The 27,581-nt window shown below is 37.9% G+C and overlaps 1 protein-coding gene across 5 annotated transcripts in view; it reads right to left on the reverse strand.

The window, feature by feature from the left end:
* Positions 1-27,581, reverse strand: part of BNC2 (basonuclin 2) — a 340,578-nt gene that overhangs the window by 105,560 nt on the left and 207,437 nt on the right. For all 5 annotated transcript variants that reach the window (XM_042804706.1, XM_042804705.1, XM_042804707.1 and 2 more), the window contains exons 3-4: positions 24,447-24,549; positions 6,379-6,614 (exon numbers count right to left, since the gene is read on the reverse strand). In XM_042804706.1, coding sequence (XP_042660640.1) covers positions 6,379-6,614; positions 24,447-24,549 — 339 coding nt within the window. The remainder of the gene's footprint in view (positions 1-6,378; positions 6,615-24,446; positions 24,550-27,581) is intronic.

Consider the following 27,581-nt stretch of genomic DNA (forward strand, 5'->3'; position numbering starts at 1 on the left):
TGGCACTTGAGGAAAAAAAACTGACAGAAACTTCACGTGACTTGTGATTACAGATAGCAGAGTACATTGAACAGAAAGTATGATATCATCACTACAGTGACCTAACACCATTTGTCTACCTCAGAAAATCTGATATCCTCAGAACTGCTGTTTGTTTGTTTTCTTTCTAATATTTCTTATGTTTAAGCAATTGAAGCTGTTTGACAAGCTGTTTAATAGCCCTTGCACTTGGGCTTTGTAGCAAACGTTCAAACACCTTAAAAGGAGGCAAATGAGTACAGATGGGAAAGCTAAGACTCTAAAGTCTCTAAAAGACAGCAATAGAACCTATGCTTTTCCGAAATCCTCCACAGACAAGCCAATGGTGGTCAATATTTAATGTTAAGAACAGTAAAGCAATTTCCATCTGTGCATATGGTTAATATTTCACCTGCTTAGAAGGGATGAGGTGCTAAGGGATTACTCAGAGAAAGAACAGAAAATAAATTAAGAACAGTATTATTAAAGATGCTTAAATTTCTTTCTTTTGTCTCTCCCCAAATCTCTTGACCTAATCTGGATGTAAGAATGGTATGCATGAACAATCTTGTTGTAGGTAAACTAGGACAGCAAACAAACCCAACCCATTTCACCAAGAACAACTACATTTTACAAAAATTTGAGAAATTGTCAGTCAAATATAACACCAATCTATGTGAGCATGTAATCTGACTATGCATATAACCAATTTTCCTTTAAAAATCTCAGAACTGAATTCTTTAACCTGGACTATGTATTTCACAATTTGAATGAATTTGATTTAGTTAATGGGATATTGTCTTTTGAAAACATGGGTAAGTTCTTCCCCCTTCCTAATGTGTACCTTCTGAGAGTTTACTCTTAGCTGACTTCAGTGACTGAAACAGTTGTTCTTGCTCAACAGTTGTGTTAGACCTAAAGAACCAACACAGCAATGAGACAATAAACCACATTCCATCCTAGTCATCACCTAAAGAGTCAACTAAACTCATGAAGTAGGGATTGTGCTGATGATTTGTGGGCAAAGAAACACACAAGCCATCAGTGGCAGAAGGTGTAATTAATTTCAGAGTTTTTTTCCTAGTTTTAAAATTAGCAGTCTTGACAATGAAACAATGGAGACAGGAAAAGCATCATACTCCCATTACTAGTCTTCCCAAAGCAGAAAATTATATCTAAAAATTTTAAATTTCATCAGTTTTTATCATTGACATTACCATGGAAAAGACCTTCATTTAGGATTAGTGATTCCCAATGCACTGTCCAGTGCACAAACTTTTGTAACTGAGTCATCTTTTGGGCCAATAAAATACCCATATTTTTCCAGCCAGCTTTAGTTTTGATTTTGGTTTGGAGAATTTTTTTACTTTTTGCAATTTCTCATAGCTGCGAGCGGCATCCAAGAGTCTGGCAGCCAAGATGTTGACTATGAGCTACTGGCTATAATCTACTTCTTTTGAGGGAATGATGGTAAGAATGGGAATCCTAGGTCTAGCCCCTTTTCCTGATTCTTCCAACGTGCTGTTCCATACCCCTGCTTCCCTCATTGTACTGTAAAGATAATATTTATTTTCCTCTTTTATACAAAGGGAATCCAACTATTTGATCAGAAAACGGTTGGAAAAAAAGTGTTGACCTGTTACTCAAAACAGTGAACCATTATTGCAAAGGGTTTCAGTTTATGCCCTCTAGGTTGTGGTCACACGTCCTGTCATCTGCAGCTGGACCAGTGCAAAAGCTGAATGCCCCAGCTGTTCACTGCTAGTGGCATAATTGCCCTCTAGCCCTTTACTCTCAAAATAATCAGAGCTAACTTGCAACACGTTTAGCAGGAGGATTTTTCTAACATGGCTTGTTTAGAGAGAACCTGGCTAGGGAGCAGTAAGGCATGTAGTTACACTAGCAAATGGGTGGGGTGAAGTATTCTCCACTGGTGGAGCAGAGGAGAACAGCTGGCAAAGTTACCTCTTCACTCAGCTCAGCTGGAACCAAACCAGGGCTGGAGACCTACTCACAGTTGAGCCATTTTTTTACAGCAAAAGTAACTTCACCCAGATCAACAGAGCTGCTAGTCACATCTCTCTGAGTAGCATGTGCAGAATCTGACCTAAAACAGCTACTGTTGTTGACAGAATAATTTCTTGACAGAATAATTTCTTGTCATGTAAAGACAGTTGTTTCATTGTCTGTTCCCAAAGAGAAAACCTACATGCTCAGTAACAGCTCCATGTCAAATACAGTAGCTTAGTTCCTTGAGATAGGTACCAGAGAAACAAGCCTAGAAACTGCAGTGCTCTGGATGCCTATGGAGCAGACACAGTCCAGAAAATTTCCCTATGCAGTAAGGTTTTCTTGAGGATCACTTCTAAAGATAAGAGAACAACTCCTCCTCTAAAACATTAATCTTGTGAACAATTTGATGAGACTGCTGACCAAACTGTCACTTACTGAAATTTCAGAGATAGGTATCTATTCACCAGAAATTAGGTTTATTGCACAGAGGCCAGAAAAAGCTTGCCAGGTCTTAATGCCTTTCAGCCGTTACTGGCAATACTGTGACTGTGCCCAAATGTGAAAGGTGGTGTATCACATTACCTCCGTTGGCTTCAGGGTTCCTCCACTTCCTGTGCTCCATTAATGCATCCACTGAATGAAGCAATAAATACTGCATTTTTCTCTGCCCACTGCTTTTTAATTTGCCATTTAGAAACATTAGTAGTGAAAATGAGGGTATTACAAATAATACCACCCACCTTGCAGCACTACTATACAACTAGGGAGAGGCACTCATTTTCTCTTGTTTCCTGAGAGGAGAAAATGGTGAGGTTTTTCTCAAAAGTTACTGAAAAAAAAAGTATTTTTTTTTTCTTTTTGTGGGAAAAAGGGTTTAATTATGGATCTTGAACAAAAAAGAAAATATCTAGCAATACTAAAATAATTGATTTTGAATAGATACATCTTCCCTAAGATTTCTCGTTCTTTTTTCTTTTCACCTCAAATAAACCTCCATTTAGGGAAAATGTTAAAGTATCTTAACACTTCCCTTATGATTCAGGGGAAATTCAGCACAGGTCGATGTCTCAGACCATCCCAAGGCATGAAACTCCAATTTTGTACCACCTTTACAAATCTTTTGCACTGCCGTTAACTGGTGAACACTGGAACCTGAACTAGGTTTAAGTATTCTGGAATCTGTCACAACCATTCCCTTTCCCTATTCTCCCTATTCTGGTATTTCTCTTAGTCCTTGCAGAAGAGATTTAGGGTACAGAGTCTGTATGTTTCAAATAAGTTCTGTGTTTCTGAGCAAGTGTTCCTAAAGCTACTAACCTTCCCTTCCTCCCTCCCTCCCCACTTCTCCTCCAAACAGTGATATCCGTAATTCCGTCAAATTACAAGCTTAAAATATTATTTTATATTAAAGACAAACAAGCTCGTTTACTGGTTTATGCTTCTCTAACTACAGCCTTATAGCACATGTAAACCTTTTCCTAGAGATATATAGTTGTGTATTTGATGTACAATGAGTATGTGTATGAATGTATGGTAAACTTATCAGCATTGACTGGGATAGGTTATGACTTAGACAGGTTTGCACAGACAAGTTAAAAAGAACTATACTTCCAGACTGAAAGTCAGATATTCCTGAATTCACTGCATGACAGCCTACCAACAATCCCGTAACTCTGCGATATTCTGGATTATTTATTTTGGTACTTGATTCTTTTGGCTCTCCTGTAGGAGGTTCATGCCATTTTGTCAGAAGCTTTTTGTATGGAAAATCTGGGTTTGAAAGCCTCAAACAATTACGCGAAGAGTTCCAATTCTATAATGATGAGAACATTCTGGTACAACACCTTTTGCTTGAAGGAGACATTACCTATAGTTCTCATCTGCATGCACTTTTACTGTGTTACTGCTACTACACATTTCCTTTCAAATTTCCCTGAATACCCCTTGTCTCCTTTATATCAGATAATTGCAACAGAGTTACACTTTAAACAAGACTTTTTTATTATCATAATTTGATTAATATTCCTAAGATTTCCCTTCTTATATGTTCTAGTAAGCAGTCTTCCTTTCTGAGCTTTCTAACTTTAGTGGAAACAAAATGCATTTTTTGCCCAGAGAGATTGAGGAGTCTGCATGCTTGGAGCTATTCAAAAGCCACCTGGACATGGTCCTGGGCAACCAGCTCTAAGTGGCCCTGCTTGAGCAGGGGCATAGGACAAGACGACCTCCCTTCCAACCTTGACCAGTCTGTGATTCTCTGAAATTAGAGAGTTAAACTAACAGGCAGGCTTGACTACACCTATCATAGGTCTTCATACACCCACTAACACAATCCACAGCTGTACTAATCAAGTCAATATGTGGTAAGACTGTAACAGCTGCCCTTAACTTTCATTGATAATTGTTCTCCTTTAACTGACATAATATTCAATACACTGTTGTTGAATGTAGTAATGGTAAAATTCATGCCTTGAGGGCTACAGTGTGATTGAGTTTTAGCCAGATAAACTGAACTCTGACCTAATGGTGTATTATAGGCATTTACACTACTCAGATGCATAGGTCAAAATCTCACTCTGTATAAACCTCTGTGTAATTATATTACAAGCCATTCTTGCATATATTAAGAACATTCCAACAGATAATTAAAACAAAATCAATATGAGCCTGATTCTACAACCTTTAAAACAAGAAAACTACTGATTTCAGTCAGTCTTGTCTGCAAGGGACACTGAATGCTTGTAATATATTACAGCTAACTATAAATTGCATTTAGTAAACAGCAATTTTCTGATGTTATAACTTAGAAAGGATGCATTTTTTAATGTGTATTCCTTTGCAAATCATATTTCTTCAGCCCTCCTGATCAGTAGCATTCAGAATCCAGGAATATAAAATATGATGCAATATGCACATAATGCCATTACAATACCTATCTCTATGGGTATCTATCATATATCTATAAATGATATATCATACCTAACATCTATAGATACATGACCATACATATATATCATACAAACATCTACAGATATCTACTGTATAAATATCATGGATATATACTTACATGGAAGTTTTAGACTGGTAATGGAAAAAATGGATTCTATTGTATTTGAACATGTGTGACACTTAGCTTTTACAAAATAGATGCCCGAGAGAATCCTAAAACAATTGAAGAGCTCCATTCTGCATATATCCTAATAACAACAACAGGATCTCCTTATTAAAGTAATAGCCTTTTTATTACTCTTTCTCTAGGACTGTTCTACAATTCAGAAGACTTTTTTGCAAAAATCTATGTATAGAGTGTTTAAGAAAATATTTAAGAACACAGAATATGAAGGTTTCCATAGAAGTACAGAAGGCTAATTTACTTCTTTCACATGAAGGACAGAAAATTGAAAAGGAATTAAAAAATACAGTCAGAATTCTTCAGAGCAGGAATAAAGAATCCTGTATTTTCTGTATAGTGCCAAGCAGGCTATCACTGACTAAGAAAGTAAGGAAATACATCAGAAACTAGAACTTCCAAAGTTTTTCAGGCATGTCCACTTCAGTAACTGGATGACTTCTAGATGATACAGAGCTCCCACAAAGTCAGTAGAAATTAAAAGAACTCAGAAGCATGTAGTAATAGATTCTCAATCAGAAATAGTCTTATAAAATGTAATAATTCAATTTGGAACCCATCAGATAATGGAATTATTCAGATAAGCAACCATATATATTAATGCCCATACTCATAAAGCAAGTCTGTCCATTTTTTTCTTTACTTGTTTTATGTTTTGTTTGCTTATTTTAACCAATCTGCATGTGACACTTTATTTAAAGCTACCTTTTTAAAATGGCCTCATAAGCAGGATTTTCCTGTTTCTACATTACACTGTAAGGATACTTCCCAACACAACCATGATCACAACCCCCCATTTAATCTACCCCTTATTAGATATCTTGTGATAGAAGGAAAGGAAAGATGAAGGAGCTGCTGACTTGGATCTTAGTTTCTTAAGTCAGACAGTAGCCCTTCAAAATTTGCCAGTTGCCTTTGATGACTGAATCAGGCTTGCAGCTAGCTAACCTCAGTATTTGCTGTATTTAAGGTATTTCCTACAATAAATGTAAGCAAGTACCAATAAATACTATGGTAGAAATAAACCTGCATTTTTTCAGCTTAGGAAAATTTTAATATTTTATTTCACCAACATCATCATTAGTCTTCAACATGCCACACTAAATTTACTTCGTATCCTTCTACCTCTTTGGGTGCATGGTCAATATGTCTGCACAAAAAAAAATTAAAATAATTAGTTAACTGGATTTGGAAATATGCTTTGCTTTACTTCCTACCTGAAGGATGTAGCCTCGAACATAGTCTCGAAGTGTCCAGCCTAAGCCATGTAGAATATGCAACACCTCCTCTTGCTTCAGTACACTGAAGAGTCGGTCAAGTAGTATCTTCAGTCTCACGGGCACAGCCTGAGTACCATAGAGCATCAGGCTGCTGATGTCAAACACAACATTGGACTGCACAATCTCCACTTGGGTTGGGTGGTAGAGGTGCTGAGTACTAAGCTTGTCCAAGGCTGAAAGAAAAGGGGTTAAGTATAAGAGAAGAACTAAAAGAAAGACAAGAAAAAAATCCCAAATAATTATCTAAACACATTGAATTTGGCAGATGCACTTATTTTCCAGAGAATTATCACATGGATGATTCACAGAATCACAGAATGGTTTGGGTTGGAAGGGACCTTTGAAGACCATCTAGTCTAACTACCCTGCAGTGAGCAGGGACATCTTCCACTAGAGCGGGCTGCTCAGAGCCCCATCCAACCTGACGTTGAATATTTCCAGAGCTGGGGCATCTACAACTTCTCTGCGCAATCTGTTCCAGTGTTGCACTCCCCTCATCATAAAAAATGTCTTCTTTCTATCTAGTCTGAATCTATCCTCTGTTAGTTTAAAACCAGTACCCCTTGTGTTATTGCTACAAGCCGTATTAAAAAGTCTGTTCCAGTCTTTCTTATAAGCCCCCTTTAAGTCCTGGAAGGCCGCTATAAGGTCTCCCTAGAGAACTCTCTAGGCTGAACAACCCCAACTCCCTCAGCCTGTCCTCATAGGGGAGGTGTTCCAGATATCCGATCATCTTTGTGGTCTCCTCTGGGCCTGCTCCAACAGGCACATGTCTACCTGTACTGGGGGTCCCAGAGCTGGACACAGTACTCCAGGTGGGGTCTCACCAAAGCAGAGCAGAGGGGCAGAATCTCATCCCCCAACCTGCTGGCCACACTTTCTTTGATGCAGCTCAGGATACAGTTGGCTTTCTGGGCTGCAAGAGCACATTGCTAGATCATGTCCAGCTTTTCACCCACCCCAAGTCCTTTTCCATAGGGCTGCTCTCAATCCCTTCATCCCTCAGTCTGTATTGATACAGAGGGTTGCCGCAAACCCAGGTGCAGCACCTTGCACTCGGCCTTGTTGAACCTCATGAAGTTCACACAGGCCCACTTTTTGAGCTTGTCCAGGTCCCTCTGAATGGCACCCCATCTCTCAGACGTGTCAACCACACAACTCAGCTTGGTGTCATCTGGAAACTTGATGAGGGTGCCCTCAATCCCACTGTGTATGTAACTGATGAAGATACTAAATAGTCCTGGTCCCAGTATGGACCTCTGAGGGACACCACTCATCACTGAGTGATTCTTTTTCACAGATGCATTCTGAAACAGGCAGAATTTCCAAAGGTCACAATTAACTTTAATTCCTACAGCAGAAGGGTGCTCAGCTGATCCTGAGAGACTACAATACTCCTAAATTCAAAAGAAGTTACAGAGAAGTTATGATTAACTGATGACCAAGACTGAAGCTATGCAGAATTAATTGGGTCTGTTACAGGTTTGAAACTTAACCTCTAAGGGAATAAAAGAAAACATATACACCCTAAACGCATCTTTTAAACATGTTAAAAATTAGTCCCCTGATTTACTATAAATTCTATCATGAATGCACTGCTACTTGAGCTGGCTAGTTTGTTTTACCTTTCTGTGTGAATTTCATATTATTCACTGTGACGTGAATAATTTACAGATGAGGGGAGGGGAAGTTTGCAGGATGAAGGTAATTCTTATCCGCTTGTGAAGTCAAATATGATGAAATTGCATAGGACATCACACACTTACTGAGTATCAATGCTTAAATTTCATTTTCTTTCCATTGTATGGACTATGTTGCAGCACATAAGCTTCTCAATGCTTTTTTTAAACAAAACTTTCTGAGCATTTAAAATAATTTTATAGGGACTCCTTCTCCTGTACTTTGGTTTCTTCTTGGTTTATGGTCACTGGAGAGTTCATGTATTCTTGATAAATTGCTTTCTTACATCCAGAGCGCAAAGGCCCTTATCATTTACTCAATGGCTTCATTCAACATGTTTACTCCAAGGAATACTTTGTCAACGAGTTCTGGTTTCCTCATACTTCATTTCTTGCAACTGATTTGTCTGATCTTTCCTATTCTAGTGGTTAAGTCAACTTTGAATAAATAGATTTAAATATTAATTTAACATTCAAAAGATAAGGAATTGGCAAGCCTAGGGACTGCAGTCCTATGTCTCTCCACAGGACATTTATACTGCAGAATATGAAGGGTGGGATTTTTCTTCCAAAAGCTCTTCTTCCAAAGTACTTCAGCTATACAGGCTTCAAGATGTGGGACTCATTTATTTACAAAGTCTAATGAATGGGATTTGATTGAAGCTTAAACCGCTCAAATACTTTCCTACATTTTTTTTCCCCCTCTTATGTATGATATTTTTGTAACATGGTTATTTTGCTATTACTGTAACAGACGTGTCATCAAAGTACTCAGCTAGAAAAGCCTAGAAAATTGGTTTTGTTACCATGCAGGCTGTGCTGTATGTGTGCTGATATGTATATATGTGTACCTGAGAGGCAGAGCAACCAACTGGGAGGAGTAAAATAAAATGAAATATTAATATTTTTTAAAAAATACTGCTAATACTCACAATAAGAATTTAGTAAATAATATTAGTGTTGTTAGATGTAATACATTCTACCAGAACACCAAAATTAATTGGACCTGGATCACCTTGAGCTTTCCACCTTCAGCCTTACAGAGTGAGTATAGGGTACAAAGAGGTTAACTGGCTTCTCCAAGTTTACACAAATTCAGACCAGAGTAAAGACATGAATGAATATTTTCTGAATAGTCAATGCTTTTAGTCACTGCATCACACTGTATTTCTAATGTATTTAATATTTGGTTTTGTTTCTCTTTACTTAACAGTAAACTCTGTGCCTGCTGTGAGGGAAAGCAAGTTCTTTCAGCTAAAGCCTTGGCTTGCTGAATTTTAAGGTCATGATTCTACTGTGGCCCAAGTAAGAATGACTGTAAAATGATTATCTAAAGACTACTGGGTGGATTATAAAACTAATAGCTAGCATGAGATTACAAAACTCTGTGGACATTTACCCACTTCATGTAATGTGACCACTCTGAAGATAATAACTCTGGAAAGGCTGAGATGGAATAGAAGTGAAAAAAAGAAATAAAAAAGGTCCTTTTAAATTACTAAGCACACCCTTCAACCAGCTGACAGAAATTTTCACAAGATATCCTGTACTATTCCATTTATCTGTAACATTTGTTTTTAAGCAATAATATCTATAGGCATTTGCTTCTCAAAACACACACACAATAAGAGTTAGTCCAGTGTTGGATTAACATTCCAAGTGGCAGTGAAATTATCTTCAATTTTTGTGGCCATATTCTGCACATTGTGTAATAAACAAATAAGCAGTGAATTTTATCCTTTTGAAGTACAAGTCAGGATATGCACTGAAATGTGTAATTTACAATATGACAAAGCATACATTTTTGCATGGGTGTGTAAGAACATTTGCAAACTAAAGACAGACCTCATGCTACAGACAAAAAGAAAAAAAAATGAAAAAGTTGTATATGAAGAAAAAGGAAATGCACTTGCACCTATATGAGAAATAATAGTATGGTAAGCATCTGGAATTCTTTTGGATCATTGACTATTGAAACCCTTTGCACTTGCCAGGAGAATGAAACCTTTCACTAGAATTCATAATTTATAAAAATTATCATGTTTCTTTAAAAGAGATTGCTAAGGAAATAGTTGACAGTGTATGATTTCATAAGTGCTTAGGAGACTTCAAGATGAAACATGCTTTATAAAAGAATGAGCTTTATCATACCTGAAAAATTACATAAACAGATGCGTCCTTGTTAAGGAGATATCAGTGACTGAACATGATAAAATACACATTAAAAGTCCCTTCCTGGTGCAGCATGAGGTATTACTCATACTTCTTACACTATCAGTGGGCTCAGAAGTTGACCCAGAGAAGTCTTAATATGTTTGTGACTTTTTTGGTCATAATCTGCATGATATTTTATGAAAACATGACTACGATGGCTTTAGCTAGGCACTTAAACTAAGAAGGCTACCTCTTAACAGCCCAATTAAATTCTTAGCACTGCCTCTGTTGTCTGATATTCTTTACCTCAGCTGTTCACCGATAGAAGAAGAAGAGATCTAATGAATCTTAAAATCTCATACTTGCTGAGTAATCAGAATTTTTGTGGAACAGCCTAAAAATGCCCATGTTTTACTGTAACAACATGCAGCCAAGTAATATTTCCATGGTGAAATCTAAATTTCAAGTACTTGTTTCCGAGATTTTAACTATTAAAAGAGGGGCAAAATACATGATAAAGAAGACATTATAGAAGATTGCCTTCATCACCCAAAAATTACTAATTGGATAATTAGAATTAGGAACATTTCAGTACTGTCTTTCTTACCTAACTCTAAAGTATCAAGTATGCATCATAATAATTTAGATAATTTAGAATATTTCAGTTGGAAGGGACCTACAATGATCATCTAGCCAAAATGCCTGACCACTTCAGGGCTAACCAACAGTTAGAACATGTTATTAAGGGCATTGACCACCTTTCTAGGAAGCCTGTTCCAGTCTTTGACCGCCCTCTCAGTAAAGAAATGCTTTGTAATATCAAGCCTGAACCTCCCAGTAGCTTATCCACTCTACCTTCTTGAGTAGTAAACAAAATCCCCCAAATTGTACAGAAACTCTGCTCAGTATAATCTGAATTGTAAAGAGAACTTTGAAATTGATACAATGGTACAATGTCAATCTTCACATTACAGCCTATAGGATTCTTATTAAGCAAAATTCCAGCAAAAGAATGGACCTATTTATAACAGATCAATGAACAAACTCTTTCATTTGTGTTGTTGGTTTGGGGTTTTTTTGTTTGTTTTTTTTTGGTTGGTTTGTTTTTTTGTTGGCTTTTTTTTTTTTTTTTTTTTTTTAATGTAGTAAAATAGGGAGAGGAAATCCACTTCAGCATTTATATTTTACTGCAGTTTTGGGACCCTGTGTAATTCTGAAGTAATGAAGTACAACAGATATGTTAAAATGAGGCTCAAATACTTGTTCAATTTATCAAAAGACAGAAAATAAAGACAAATTCTTTCGTTTCATATATAATGTGGCCAGTTTATAGGCTCAGCTATGCAAATTTACTCAGTGATTTTAGACCCCTTCTTTCCCAACATGCACTGGACAAGGTCAACCACATTAAAAGGCATGCTTCTGAGTGGATTCCATTTTTGTTAAGCAAAAAAAGTACAAGTATGCTGTGATGAATTTTTTACTTTAGAGGTCTCATTTAGTTTTTTGAATAGCTACAATAAAAGCATGAAATTTTACCTTTATTAAATATAAAAGAATTTTAAATATCCTACTTTTAATGCAATTGGAGTTGTAAATACAAATACCTCTTGCTAATTTCCTGATTCTAGATAAATATTTAGGTATCCTAGAGAGGGATGAAAAGGTCTAGTGAAGCCCTTTCACTCAGGTGATTTGTCTGGCTCTGCATCTCAGAACACCACAGAGAAGAGTCATTAGGTTGCAATGTACAGGTCATTATGGATCTCATTCAATTTCAGTTTTAAATTTGGGGTTTGCAATAGTCCCATTCTAGATTTTCTTCCATCTCTCTAGCCAGTTCTCTAACTTACCAAAGAGGGATACAGTTGGAGTACATACACACAGAGACATGACATTTTTCCAGATTACTAGATTTGTTCAACAGTCAACAGCAAAATGAAAAATAAATTTTATGTACTCTGTGTCCAGACAATAACAGAGAGCTTTGCAGACATTTTTTAAAATCTAGGTAACTGGGCCACTTTCTGCAACAAGAGAAACTGAAATTGGCAGACAGATTAAATATACAATACCAACATAAAAAGATTCCATAATACTGCTGCAACAGCAGCATGATGAGTATAGTAAAACAGATACAGTATTGTTAATGGAAATGTGAAGCACTATAGGTTGCTGTTGATTTTAGTGGTGAACATGAACAGCTTCACATTTTCAGAGTTGAGGATTTTCTTCTTTTCTATCAACCACATAAAAAGAAGTAACAAATCCTTTCAAGAACGGAAAGTATCGTATGAATGACCACAATTCTGGAAGGACAAGCAAACTACTGCAGTCATAAGAGGTGGTCTAAAATAGCACCCCTCAGGATGCAGATTTAATACCGCCTGTAACATGGTGTAATGTGGTGCATTCTGTAAGTGGAAAAAATTGCTCCTCAAAAATATCGTGCTTAGAAGGTGACTAAGGACAAGAAAACTTGCCAGTGTCTACTGAATGGTTCATGTATTTTCATGGTGTAGGAAATTTTCCCATTCACCCCTGGCACAAGTGCAGAGAGCATGGGACATTAACATTTATATTGGTGGGTGAACATCTTGAATCAGTCTGGGTGTAAATTCCAGCTACAACATGGCATCCTTTGGCAAACTCTATTTCACTTCAGTCTTCATCCCTTTCACAATTTAATCCAGATACAAATGTCCCCTAAAACACTGGATTTTGAAAGATCTTGGAAGGAGAATAAGCAAACCATATTCTGATTCATAGACAAAACCAACTTTTCCTTCTGCCTTCTACTGTATTTAAAAGCTAATAATGGAAACCATTTGCCAAATGCATTTAGTCTCTGACAGAGGGACACATATGTGATATTCTAATTTACAGCTTGCATGTACAGATGTTCACACTTAGTAAAAGGATTCTTAATAGCATTTTAAAATTAAACATGTGTTGATAATAGGTGTTTCAAACCCAAACAACACAGCAACTAAACTGATAAATGTCTTCATGCCTCACCATGCTTCATGCTCTTAACAACATTTTTATAACAGATCAAAAAAAAAAAACAACAGTATTTCAGTTGCATGTACACAAAATAAATGTTATTAAAAAAGTCTGAATGAATACTTTCATTAATTTTTCTGTCTATGATCTGATTCCAAGTTGAAACATTTAGATTGCTACTAGGTTTATGTAGCCGAAAGCAGAACCACAGTTTGTTCACAGACGTTGCTTGCTGTCTGCATTTTTTTTAATCCTTTTGCAAAACTTTGAACCCCATCCAGCTTTGACACACTGCCTTTTCAGTTAATAACTATCAAGTTTCCCCTTGTCTCCTGTCTACTTTTCTTTGAGGCAATTGCGCACTCAGCACCCCGAGATAATAACACACATCTATAAGATAAAAGCAATGGCATTAATGTAATTGTCTGCCTTTCTCTCTTTAGCCTAATCTTTTTTTTCCTTCAGTTTTGACTGCCTCTGTGACACCTGTTTTTGTCTCCTCTGATCCTACGACAGGTTTTCCGCTGACAAGGTTTTTGCCTGACAGAGATTCTGCCAGACAAGAACATAATAAAATATGAAGAAATGGTTGTCAGAGTTTCTGCCAATGCTCACATGAAATAAGGAAAAAAAAAAATCCTGACTTTTTTTAAAGGGGCCCTGTGCTGGTCGCTTTTGGCCTGTCAGAAAAATAGCCTCCCTGGCCAATTCCTGCAAGCCAAACAGGTGTTTTATTTTTCTTTTCTATACAAAAAACTTTAGGTGGTGGAAAACATTGCTACATAAAAAAAAAAAAAAAAAAAAAAAAAAGAGAGAGAGAACAAAAAAACACCCCAAAATGCCTTCTCCTAAAAATGAAGCTTAGGCCTAACTTTGTGTAGTGGTACCTCAGGAGCATGGTTTTAATTCAGAATTGACTCCTTTAATAAATAAGCGAAGTTGTAGGCTTTTTCTTCCTCCTCCTTGTTGTCAGCTAATGTGTTCAAAGAAATAAGCTGTAAAGGACCTCCATTCCAAGTGGTCAGGAAAACATCTGAGTTACCAGACACTTCCTGCATGGGTATACTGCATGAATAAAGACACCTGACTATGGGGACCACGGTAGGGAAGATGAGACAGAGCCTCTTCTCTTCTGTGGGATTTGGACCTTGCAGTCCTCTCCATCAGTGTGTGCATCTGTGCCTATGTGAAGGAGGTCTTTAGCACTAATGATTACCCTGATGGAGAAACACATGTAGATTAATCATGTGAGCATCCCAATGCACAGATGCTTTTGTGTGTTGGTGTCATCTGCCTCTTCTGCTAGAGACAGCAACTATTGATCAGTCTGTGGTGTCACGGCCCTGAGTGCACCAACTGGCCTTCACTGACCTGACCAGCCTCTCTGGAGATCTCCACTCTGAGGACCCCTTCTAAAGCTCAGGCCTGGACCTTCATTCCCTACCTAAGGTATACCATAGGTGTGCTTGTCTGTAGTCCTGTCTTCTAGATGACCCTCAGACCCATGTTACAGCTTGGTCTTTGGCCCTGTCTCTGGCCCTACCTTCTTTTATGACTGACTGGAGCCCCTGGATGGACCTGATTCATTCCCTTGCCATGCCTGAGGTTGTCAATGGACCCAGTTACCAGTACCTGGTACTATCTACCCTGATCAGACCTCAAGGAACTGTGCCCATGGTACAGGCCAGTGCTGGAGTTGCCCTTGACTCCTGGCTCAGACCTCTTTGTTGGGCAGCTCCACCTCTGATGCTCCTTGACACATGGATTAACAGTGACACTGTTGAAACCTACAATTTATAATGGAAGCCACTAAATTAATGTATCTCTTTCTATTACACTGACTAGTTATTCATCTTTGGTCTTTCTTACCTCTGGTCTCCCAAAGCCTAATGCCTCCTTCCTATCAGCCATTAACACCTTAAAAATACTCTCTCCCTTAATAATGGTGAGATAGGAGTTAATATGTATCTTAATGGTCCTAATACCATCTGGTTAACATACTATGACTACAGTGAGAGAGAAGCACATTTCGGAGTCCTGGATTGGGTCTGAATTTGGTAGATTTCAATCTAAATTCAAATGCATCTCAAAGTCCATTAACTGTGATTCACAGATTCACAGAAATTCTGGGTTGTAAGGGATTTCTGCAGATTGTCTTGTGCAGCCTTCTACTGAATGCAGGGCCTCAAAATGGGTTATCTCTGGCCCTGTCAAGCCGAGTCTCTGATATTTACAGTGGGAAAAATCCCACCACTTCTCCAGGCAACCTATTTCATCATTTACGCAGCCTTGAAAACTGTAATGAAAATGTCACAGGCACTGCCTACCTGTTAAAATCGATCTGTGTGGATGGAGGGCTGTGCTGTACAGGTATTTCACAAAAGCAAGCCAAGACCATGGTGGTGATTCAGTCTAGGGTGTAACTCTGGTTCAAGCCTATGAAATTCTCTCCCATATGTGCTACACCACCTCAGTTTTCCCAGGAAAACTTGTGTCCTGGGTTGAGTGAGTGGTGGGCTTTTTTTGGTGGCAGGGGAGGGGGCTATAGGGGCGGCCCCCTGTGAGAAGCTTCTCGAAGCTCCCCCAGCTCCACGTCAGCTCCACTTCTGTTTGGGAGATTGAGCCAATCGGCTGCGCCTCTGCTATAATGTATTTAAGAAGGGACGTGGTGACGGGCAGTTGGACTTGTGAGGAGGAGTTGTGGCAGCTGCGTGAACACCAAGGTCAGTGGAGGAACAGAGGAAGAAAGGAGGGGGGAGGTGTGCCGGAGCAGAGACCCCCTGTATCCTGTGGTGAGACGGCAGGGCGGCCCCCCCCCCGCCACCCATGAAGATCTACAGTGGAGCAGACATTGATTTATGGCCTGTGGCTTCTGCTTGCATGATCCAGGTTCTGTGCCCGAAGAAGGCCGGGGTCTCATGGGAAAAGGTAGCCCCGCTGCTGTAATTCAGCGCTCGGAGGATTGCAGCATGCGGGGGTGTCCCACGCCAGAGCAGCTCGGGAAGGGCTGCAGCTGTGGGAGGGAATCCAGTCAGAGGAAGTTACTGACCCATGACGGAGCAGTGTGGGGAACACTGCGACCCATGGGAAGGACTCATGTTGGAGAAAGTTTGTGGAGAACTGTCTCCTGCGAGAGGGGGACCACGATGGGGCAGGGGCAAGAAGTTCCAGAAACTCCCCCCACCGACGATAAAGGAAGCAGCAGCACTGACTGCACCCCCTGTTCCCTGCCCCTGCACTGCTGCAGGGAGGAGGTAGAGATATCGGGAGCAGAGCTGAGCCCAGGAAGAAGGGAGGGGTGAGGGGAAGGTGTTCTCAAGATGTGGCAATGTTTCTCACTGTCCTACTTGGTTAAGTGTTGTTAGTGTCTGTAATAAATGTATGTTCTTTTTTTCTTCCCCTAACGAGTCTGCCTTTTGCTCATGCCCACAAAGGGTGAATTTTTTTCCCCATCCCAGTCCTATCTTGAACCCCAAGCCTGGCTCTCTGTCCCTTCTTATTGCTGGAAGAGAAGGGAGAGAGAGTGGGTGTGTGGTGGTTGGCTGCCGACCAGGCCCAAACCACGACAACCTGCTGTCCTAAAGTTGCTGACAGCTGAAGATGTTCGGACCCTGGTAAGACTGGTTCATACAGCTAATTCTACCATTCATAAACATCAGTCTTTCCCCCCCCGCCCAATTCTCATACTGCGACCATTTCACAAAGCTCTTGTTAAATATACTTCAGAAAAATTGACTGTAATCAATTAAAATATAATTAGAGGTGTCTTTGAGACTCATGTTACACATTTCTTGCTTTGTCTTTTCTATTTCTAAAATCCAGATGGAAATGGGATGGTAAAGTAACACTACTGTCTGCTAAATTAATCTGAGGCAAATTTCCTCATAATGCTAAACTCAAATTGAAATTCTTCATAGTAAAAAAAAAAAAAAAAGTTTTTTCTATTGAATTTCACATTTGCAAAACAGAAAGCTGAGGTAAAGTTACCTATGGTTTTATCATTACTTTGTAACATCTGAAAGCAGTATGAATTTTTTATTCTTGCAGTCAAATCCCTTTTTTATGGTATGAAGCTATATGGGATGGAGTAGTAGGGTTTGTTTCATTTAGAGCTCTTTCAATTTGTGTTCTGCTTAACCTAGTGAACTCTAGTTAATTAAGATGTTCCTATAAACAATTAAGCTTCTTGTAGGATTGTTAAGAAGATATAAAAATTTATGATGTAATAAAGTGTCATAAAATGATAAAGTGGTTAGCACATCACAGCAATTCATGTGCAGCAGCAGGGGTGTTAAAAGAGACAAGTAAGCAGGTATGTCACCTAAACACCCTGGAGAATTCAGGATGCACGTTGCAGAAGTCCACCACTGGTGCCCCATAAATCCACTGGTGATTTGCACTCTCAGGTCCCACAGAATTTATCCTGCTCATCTGGGAATCAAGCAGTGATCACCAGACACTCTTTTGCTCCTATCTGAAGCTATACCATGTAGCGAACTTTCTATTACTGCACTTAAGGGGGTAAGATCAATGGTTTCACTGACAACCTTTCCAAAAAGCAGCCTCCACTGTGTCTGGAAAGAGGAATTCCAAGTGTGAATAAAAATTCATTGGTTTTATTGCCTTTGCTCCATCTCACGTGTAGCAAGTCTATTTTTTTCTTTACTAGACTCTCTCCTTAAGAAGAGAGGTTAAGATATCATTGTCCAAGACATCTTCTAGCATTCTAACCTACAGTACTGTGTGTACTAAATGGGATGAAGCCTTCTCTGTAAAATGTAAATTTGGTAATGACAGGCACTAAATAACAGTATCTTGCACTTCTGAAGTACCTTTAGTCTAAACCTCTCTGGGCATTTTACATTTAGACAAGGGAGATCATAGCTGTAAAATGGCCTTATGTGTGTTTCAGAGTTGCCAATGAGTATCTGATGGTATTAATGCCAGTTCTGTGGGACTACAAAATCTGATTAGTAAATGAAAAGTTTTTCAGACAATAGAGTATTCACAATGAGAAAGGGCTTCACTTTGGGATGTGAATGTAGCCCAACCCAGCAGAAAACGGCACTATGCTTCAGAATGGGTCATGGTCTGTTCAAGGCTTACCAGGCATAGGGGCAGTCTTTAGCTGTCTGGACAGGGATAATCTCACCTGACCACATTCAAAGGACATTGGCATATTCAAACCCAGGTCTGTGAGGCAATAAAGTTGGGGAGAGGGAGAAAGGTCTAACCTCTTCCTGACTGGGGGTGGCAGGGAAGAAAAGAAAAAAGATTTTAATCTGAATGGACCTCCAGGGAAATCCAAGGAGGTGTGAGTGTGAACACAGATAAATTAGAGCCTGTGGTTTACCCCCAGGGAAAATCTTACTTGACACCTGAGGATGTCAGATTTGCATGATGACTAAGTCCTTGACCATATGAATATGTAAGTATCAGCTGAATGCAAGGATGGAAAAGGAAGGCTTTTTATTTGATCTTAGGGCAACTAAGCACTATTTCCTTTCTGTCACTTGTGTCTTATAAACCTCTGAAACAATATGTTTGTCATGGATGCCCTAATACTTGGATATTCTCATCTGTTTTTACCTCAGCTTGACTTGAATTAAGGGTGATCTCAGAGTAACCGAAAGCAAACACTACATCACATCAATACTACCAATGTGGCAGGCTTTAAAATCAGATACTGGGTCAGAGTACCCACAAAATAACAGAGTGCATCTTCTCTGTGCTGCATTGGCAGCTTTGGGAATTGTGGCTGAAGGGAAGCAAAAAGGGATGGCATAGGCAGAAGGGGGGCCTTAAAAAACTGTTTACCAGTAATGAATGTTAATCAGGTAAGGTTCCTGGAAGCAAATGAGTAATGAAAAATACACCTCAGCCTTCGGGGTCAAAAGGAAGTTGTAACAGATGGATTAAAATTATTTTGTCATAAAAGACAGGAAAAGCCAGGCAAGATCTAAAATAGTTTTGCTTTAAAAGTCATGAATAGCTACCCTTTGTTATCAATTAATTGTAGATGATTACTTTGCTAAAAAATCTCTATGTAAGTAAAAAAAAAAATCTATGATGTTCTCAAGTAATTTTAAAACATTTAAAATATTTAAATAAACTGAATAGAAGGAAACAACTATGTTTGTTATGCTAAAATTGTGATTTTTATATCCTATAGAACATTACAAAAATAACAGTTATTTTACCAGTAAACTATAACAATAGGATTACATCCACCCTTTCCTTTTAAAGTATTTGTTCTCTATTATCTCTATTTTGAAGTAAAGAACAACATGGTAGTTCTGCCAGCTTTTAGAGAGACTCTAAGATACCTGATGTGGTTTTGTTTTGTTTTGTTTTGTTTTGTTTTGTTTTGTTTTGTTTTGTTTTGTTTTGTTTTGTTTTGTTTTGTTTTGTTTTCTTAGAGATGGTCTTTGACTTTGCAAACCTGTGCTTCTTTCACTTAACAGCTTTGGACTGAGACAAATATAGGAACCCTGCTGATTTTTATTTCAACAGAGCACTCCTCTCCTTCCCACCTCATTCCCATGTAGCTCCCATTTAAAATCTAAACCTTCTTCCTGGACCTTCTTCCTTTCAGCAACTGCAGGGTAATGAAGAAATGCAATTTCTAAAATTTCACAGCATTCTTCTTTTTCTTTTATTTACTTACACTTGTCCTTCCTTTATTTTGTTCTCACTTCTTGTTTCTTATACCTAATAATTTCATTAACTACCATGTAGAAATTCAGAAAACTCAACCATTCTAAGTGAAGAAGTCACAGTCATGTCATGCATCTGACTTTATGACAGAGCATTCTCCATTTTCTAGTGGAGGTTGTTGTTTTCACTGTTAGTCTCATTTACAGCAAGACAGTACATGCATTATATAAATACTGGCAGCAGAAAACTTCCTTCACAAGGTGAAAGTGTAACCCACTCAGCAAGTTTCTGAGCATGAGTTTTCACTGGATGGCTGCTTTTAAAGTGAAAAAGAGTAATGGATTTGCCCTGTGTGCCAAAATCTACTGGTTAACATTTTCATTAAAACCGAAAGGAATATAATCTCAAAGGTACTAGACAAAAGGTGTGGCCAAGTCTTGGACTGGACATGGGGCCATATGTGGCCTCATCATACCTCAGAGGGGTACTAAAGTCTACTTGAATAAATAGACAAGCCCTGAGCTGTGCTGATTGGCATGATGCAGATGAAAATACATCAAAGATCACTACAGGACTAAGGAGCAGCTTTCTCTGAGAGAAAAAAAAAGAGAAGGAAGACAGCAAAAATGTTCACAAGATACTTCATTTCTTAGTAGATTGAACAGTGTGAAATTCAGCTAGTCCAAGAATGCACAGTATACCAAAAAAAATCTGAAAAACATGTCACTGCTGTCTGAGTTTTACCAGTGATTAGTCTGAGGGCAAAACAGAGAACTACCAGTTCTAATTTTCTGACACTCAGTAAAACAAGGTGACAATAATTTCTGACAAACTTATTATTACCCTGTGATTTTTTAAATCACTGTGAAGTCTGAGATACAGAAACTAAAATAAGTAGAATGAATGTCATAAATAATAGCTCTAGTGCACTATAACATATGTCATCTCAGCACACCTTTTTAGAGCAAAATGGTCATGAGACAGGGTAGACTGTATCTCCTATTGATAATGCATTGGGTCTTTTGATCTGTTGGACTAGGTATAATAAGCGTATTTCTGCTAACAGTACAGTAGTTGTTATTCTGACTTCAGTTTACAACCATACAAGGCAAAATGCAGTCAGTGAAATCAACATCTTTTTACTGCAGACTTGCTTAATTTCTTTCCTTGTAGGCTAAGATACTTCTTCTAGGAGAAGTGGGTGGCAAATAAAGTGGTGTTTTTTCATTATTTTGAATAAAGTTTGATTAAGTGATTTTTTGCTAACGTTAGTAAAATGTCATGACTATCTTCATAGTACAGTATGTTACTTTTCATACAACAAAAATAGTAGGAGAAGAAACCAATTCAAGCACTCAGGAAAGTCTTAAATTTTTGTAGTCGTCTTACTCCTACATTATTTAAAAGCCACAAAATAGCAATTGCATGTGTTAAAATAAACTCTCCTTAAAAAAAATTGACTATTAAGATTTTAATAAGATTTTATTTTCCACCATATGGACTATACAAAGTACCTTAACCATTAAAAAAAAAAAAAAAAGGTAGAAAAACATCTAACTGTTCTCTATTTGCCTTCTCGAGACCTTGGAAATGGCTTACCCAATTTAAACTATTTATTTTTTGTTTTAGAAAATAAATCCTTGCCTGAGCTGACAATATGAAAGCCAGGCTTCAGCTGAAAACAGATTACAACAGTCTAGCTATCCAAATCCCTTAAAATACCCAGAGATTCACACCAACAATAACCTGTTCTCCATTATGCACAGCAGTACTAGAGAATGCTGCTATGCTCAATGGAGCTTTCAGCTTCAGCCTCAAAAACACCGATGGTAGGATTACCATTGTAGCACATGGGTGCAGGGTCAAAACTTGATAAGCAGAACTTTTGCCAAAAGAAACATATATCTTGTCATAAAATAACTTGTTTGACAATTCTACTTTTGGCAAATCCAGACAGAAGAGACTGAACTTGTAGGAAACCTTGCCTTTCAAGATGTGCACAGATCATTTTAGGTAAGCAAGGAAAAACGTCAGAAAGACAATGGAAGCAGGAAAAAAGAAAGCAGGCCAGCAGTACGAAACAGGACGGCAGTTGCTAAGTGCAATAATACTGTGGTGGCTGTATGCCCTTTCATCCTCACTCTAAGAATTCCAACATTTTAAACAGCAGATATTCACATGATTTAACTCTGCACAGGTAAGTCAAGTACAGTATGAGAAGACTGCAGTTCTAAGCTGGTTTTGATCTATTAATTTAATTATGATTCTAGGTTATCAGAACTGAATAAGCACGGTACTACCTGTTGGAAACACCTATTCCTTGGTAATTACATTCAGTAAAGCACTACATCATGTGTCAAGTACCTGAGTTGAAACTCATTAATAAAAATCAGAAAGAAAACCTTTAATTAAAGCAGCAGGAAATACTATTTGCATTCAAGGAACAACTTCTGAAAGTACCATGCTAACAGTTTAAAGAAAACCACTTCTGAACAGCAACCTGATTCGGTCATTTTGAAATCCAGGTCCTACAATGCCATGAATTGATCAGTCTCCAGAATGATGCCCTCAAAATCCTGGAAAACAACTAAGATCAAGAATTGAAGTAGATGCATCATAGTCTCCAGGAAGTAATTTATAAGCCTGTGCTTTGAGCATGTGTATGAAACATGTATCTGGCTTGTCTTGCTCTGACATAAAATGTAAATACTCCAGATGAATGTACACAAAGTGTACTAAAAAAAAAAAAAAAAATAAAAATCAGAGCATTCTTCACTTGGTGCAGTAGTAAAACAAGCACTTTCTAATAATATATAGCTCTATTAAGTTTTCTATTTGGAATGATAAGCACTGAGATACGGGAGCAGGTGGTGTATCCCTAATCATCACATTAACCTTTCAACTTTCTGGATTTGTAAACCAGGGACATTTCTATTATACACACTGTGGTAATCTCAGATTACTGTTATATATTCTGATTTTGAGTTCAACCACCTCACAGGGAAGGATTTCTCATGAAAATCTGATCACACTCCTCTAAGATGTACTGGTTAAAAAGAAAACGCAGGATGCCCATATGCCAGAATGTAAGTGCTAGATGACTAATTTCTATCACCCAACAGGAGGACACCCTGGGAAACAGCTAGACAAGTCTTCCCTATCTGTGGTTCTGCAAACCCTTTGTGATTCTACACAAAGTCTGAAGTGTGCCTGAACTGCACAAATTTTGCAAGGTTTAGCGATCCTTCCAAGAAATGTTAGTCTCTTTATACTGTGACTGAAGATACCTTTCTGGGAATTAAGATGAGCAAAAATAAGTTGTGTCCCTGGAGAATCTAGTATATAATAAATCTGCAACCAGCTACCAGATTGGTGGTGTTAGGGTATTTCTAGGCAGGCCATATATATTACTCTGCAGTGTTACAGGGCTCCCCCACGGTAGCTGTATTCCTGCTTTCCTTTCCATGTATGTGAATATTTTAAAAACTTCTCTGGCAGGCTGTGCTGTTGAATTTGTTGAGCATTCACACTTGCCATATGTCATCATACTTGGGCACAAATATACACAGACATGAACTAAATAAATAGAGATTAAGTGCATCTTTGGAGGGAAGTACTAAGCTTCCACCTCAAGTCTCATCAAAATAAAATGAAACTTACAGAATGTTATCCACTGAATGTCTGGCAGAAGTGGAGAATGAAGACTGTGCTTACTTAGGTGCCAATAGCCTAGACCATGAGAAGAAACCTCCAAGACTAATTTCTTCTGCAAACATAGTAATTTTTTTTTTTTTCTTCTTGTTTTTTTTTTTTTTTTTTTCATTAAACCATTTTAGGTATGCTCCCTACTTGCTTTCTAATTGTGCATACAGCTCTCTCCTTCTTATGCACAGCTTAATCAAGACTGTCAATGAAAATAACTGCACTGAACACACCAAATAGTAAAGGATAAAATGGAAGGTCTGTAAGTGTATTTTGTTGCTTTTATATAGGATCTGGGCATTCGAATCCCTCCATTCTTTCTTTAGCTATTCAAACATGAGAAGAGAGGTTCAACTCATAAATCATATGTGCACACTTTTGTTAATCCATACAGGATAGAGCAATCTCATTCCGACATCCAAGTTCTGACTTACTGGCTGATGCTTCTTTGCAACGTGAATTCTACTGTGCAACCACACTCTAAACATTTTCCCTTTCTGCTAAGCCCTGCTAGAACTACATTACTTCCTCGAGGCTAGAATTTTCTTTTGAGCTGTACACAAGCTGTTGAACTCCAGTGGCACTTAAACCTAATGCCAGAATAACAGACCCTCACTTTTTCATCCTAAAAACTGCTATAAGAAAAGCACATGCATGCATACACATGCACAAACCCAGAGTGCATGCACATGCATGTACAGAGAAATAGATATAACTACTGTCTATATCACTCCAGCAGTTAGTAGTTAAAGATACTGGGAAGGATGGACAGAATAGAGAAGACAATCCTGAAGAGACATTTCTTACCATGTGCCACCCAGCCATGTTTACACTGATCACAGGTTCTCAGGTTAATCTTCCCTGGCTGAAAACATTCACACGTGCAATTTACCAGTGTACAGCGGATGGCCTGAAAAACGAAGCAGAAAACACACATGAATGTCTTTCTTCCTTCTTGTACAAATTTCTTGTGAGGGCTAGAAGGGTATTAACTGCACAACAAAAACCAACTTTCTAACATTCAAAGTATAGCTCATTCTTTTAAGTTGATGTTAATTTTATTTCAAAAACATACATCAGTATCCCTGAGCAATGACAACCAAAGTGCTTTATTCAATAATAACATAGTCTGTTGCCCCATTGAGATGAATACATTCCTAAACTCTTTAATAGAATTGCTCTATTTCCTTTAGGAAAAAAAAAAAAAGTGGTAGGATGAAGATTTTGTAGGTGTTCCACAAATTTCCTGGTTTTCATGAACTGCCTGAAGGACAATGATACCAGTGATGTCTTACCATAGCAGCGTATCAGCTTGATTAAAAACAAAAGTAAAATGAGGAAACAAAAACATACAAAAAGGAAAACTGCAGATCTCTCTCCTTCCCCCATGATATCCAAAGGTTATTCTCAATTTTCCTTTTTGGGGTTCATGTAATAGATAATTCTGCTACAGAAAGGAGTCACAGATTTTATGTGTTTCCAAAATAAGATAAAATTATCAAGGAACAAGAATAGGACTGGTTCATAAAACATCCCATAACTTTCCTTTGCATCTATTACTTTCTCCAGTATCTTTACCTCTTAGCTCTCCCTATTTGTCAAACATATTCCTCTGTTTTGAAAAAGATGAAACTATTCGAAATCATTGATGCTAAAACTCAAGACCCATGCCAAGATCTAAAATTTGCTTAAATAATTCTTATCTCCCTTTTAAAAAATATTTTAATAAATTCACAGGTTTACTTTGTCAGTGGCTAGCTACATCGACAGAAAAGTGAATATAAATTGAATGAGACTCTTTTTAATGTGTAACAGACACATGTTTTTAAATAGTACAGAAGATGACCCATGCACTTCAAACTGCTACTAATAAATTTATGGCATACATTTAGATGCAATTTGCATGGAGATTTCTGAGACAAAGAAGCCTATTCTGATCATTCACAGATTAACAATCTACTGTAACTACCAGAGCTGCCAGGAAAAGGTATCTCTATAGATTTAGATGCAATCAATGACTACTTGGGGGCTAAAGTGGGAGGAGGGTGATTGGTACCTATGGCCACTGAGATACTGAAGCATTATGAAGGCTCTTGCCTTTTTCAAACAATTAACAACACACACACACACACACACACACACACACACACCCCAACACACACCCCGCCCCGCCCCCCCCATACCCAAAGCAAGAATCACCTTAACTATACTGACTTAAAATTACATTCAACTTTAGCTTGACAAAGCTAAACTTCTTGGTTGCTGACAATGAAAAAGGTTCATTTATTTTAAATGTTTTATCTCTTTACTTATTTATCTGCATCAGACAGCAGTTTAAAGCCATTTATAGTTCATGGACCCATTTAAAGTCTGTATTTCTCTGACAAATTTCTGGTACAAAAGTCCCTTCTCCCTCTTATCCTATGTGCTCTTTTACTATCTTTTACTCTCAAAACCTAGTGGGGAAAAAAAATATCCTGCCCTATTATGCCTGACACTTCAGGGCCTCAGTCCCAATGTCACCTGTGCAATTACTCATTAGCTAGGTTATAAAACACTGCTGCATGTATGCGTGATTAAAAGAATTAGTAATATGAAATATAAGGGTACCAAAGAAGTGCTGACTGTGCAAGAATAATATATGTGTTTGTGGGTTATGTGAAAAAATTCTCCTGAAAGGTCCTGTTTCATGTTCAATAGTTTATTGACTCAGTAATATATCAGTTCTCCACTGGTCAGTAATGGTGTTCTTTCTCCAATATGTTCACTAATTAATGAACTCAGTAATTAATTGTACTGAAAGAAGGGCTTACAAAATGGTATTCTTATTTTACCATAAAGGTTTTCTCTTGTTCAACACTTTTTCTAAATCTCTTCACCGATGTGATACACATTTGTTGTATTTGATGTTACTTAGTCTTCCTGATGTGTCACTTACAGTATGTATAATAAGAGTAACATAGTGTATGTACACATACCAGATGAAACTGTGTCATTTGGTAGAGTTGTTTTATTAAGGCTCATCAGCATTTCCATTACAACCTTAACTATTTTTGGCCTAAAGGTTAACAGGTTGACTGTAAAAATTGGATTCAGCTTGAACATGAAATACAATGTTTCAGCCTAAGAGTTTTATTACACACATTCAAAAATGATCCATTTAGCCATTATAAATTATAAGATGGGGGCAAAAAAAGTTTAGAGGCTGCATGTTTCTTTTCCTCTTTCCTGAGTTAAAGCAAGTCTTGGTGTAAAGTGTTGCAGTAGATGAACTAATTAGGAAGAGTTCTGTCTTTTATGCATATGTCCCAAAAAAATAATGCAAACTTTTCAGAAACATGAAAATATCAGCTTGTTTCTCGAATAACTAAATCTGAAAAGTCTTTATGAAGACCAATGCATTTTTATAAAGCAATACAGATTGGTGTGAGACATTCCAAAGATAAGTAGCATGGCCAAAACATTCAGCCTGACCTTACTTGGCCACTTTTTTCTGTAAAGACTGTGTTGATGCCAGGTTGTGATCTGGTTTCAGTAGTTTCCCATCCTATCACTAAGAATCCCATGCATACTTCTAAGTGATGAGGATAACCCCTCAAGCTGCAAGATCCTCATGTGGGACTGGAAAAACTCATATTCTAGTTCGCATTTTGGCACGATCTTGGGCAAATTACTTTGTAAGCCTGATGCCTACCCTCCCTAAATAATAACCAGACACAACGATAGTAAAGTGTTGTTGTCAGGGTAAATGCAACATTAATTTTGAGGTACTCTGTAATTATGGAGGCTACTGAAAATCTGAAGCAGAATTTAACCTTTATTTCAAAGATTCATTTTTCACTTTGCTCAGTTAATCCGGAATCATTGTAACTACCAGATCACTACCATAACCAACAACAAACCAGCATAACTAGGTGGAGAGAAGAGTCAAGATGCCAGGTA

The sequence above is a fragment of the Tyto alba genome, unplaced genomic scaffold, assembly GCF_018691265.1.
Source record: "Tyto alba isolate M040663 unplaced genomic scaffold, T.alba_DEE_v4.0 Super-Scaffold_42, whole genome shotgun sequence".
NCBI lineage: Eukaryota > Metazoa > Chordata > Aves > Strigiformes > Tytonidae > Tyto > Tyto alba.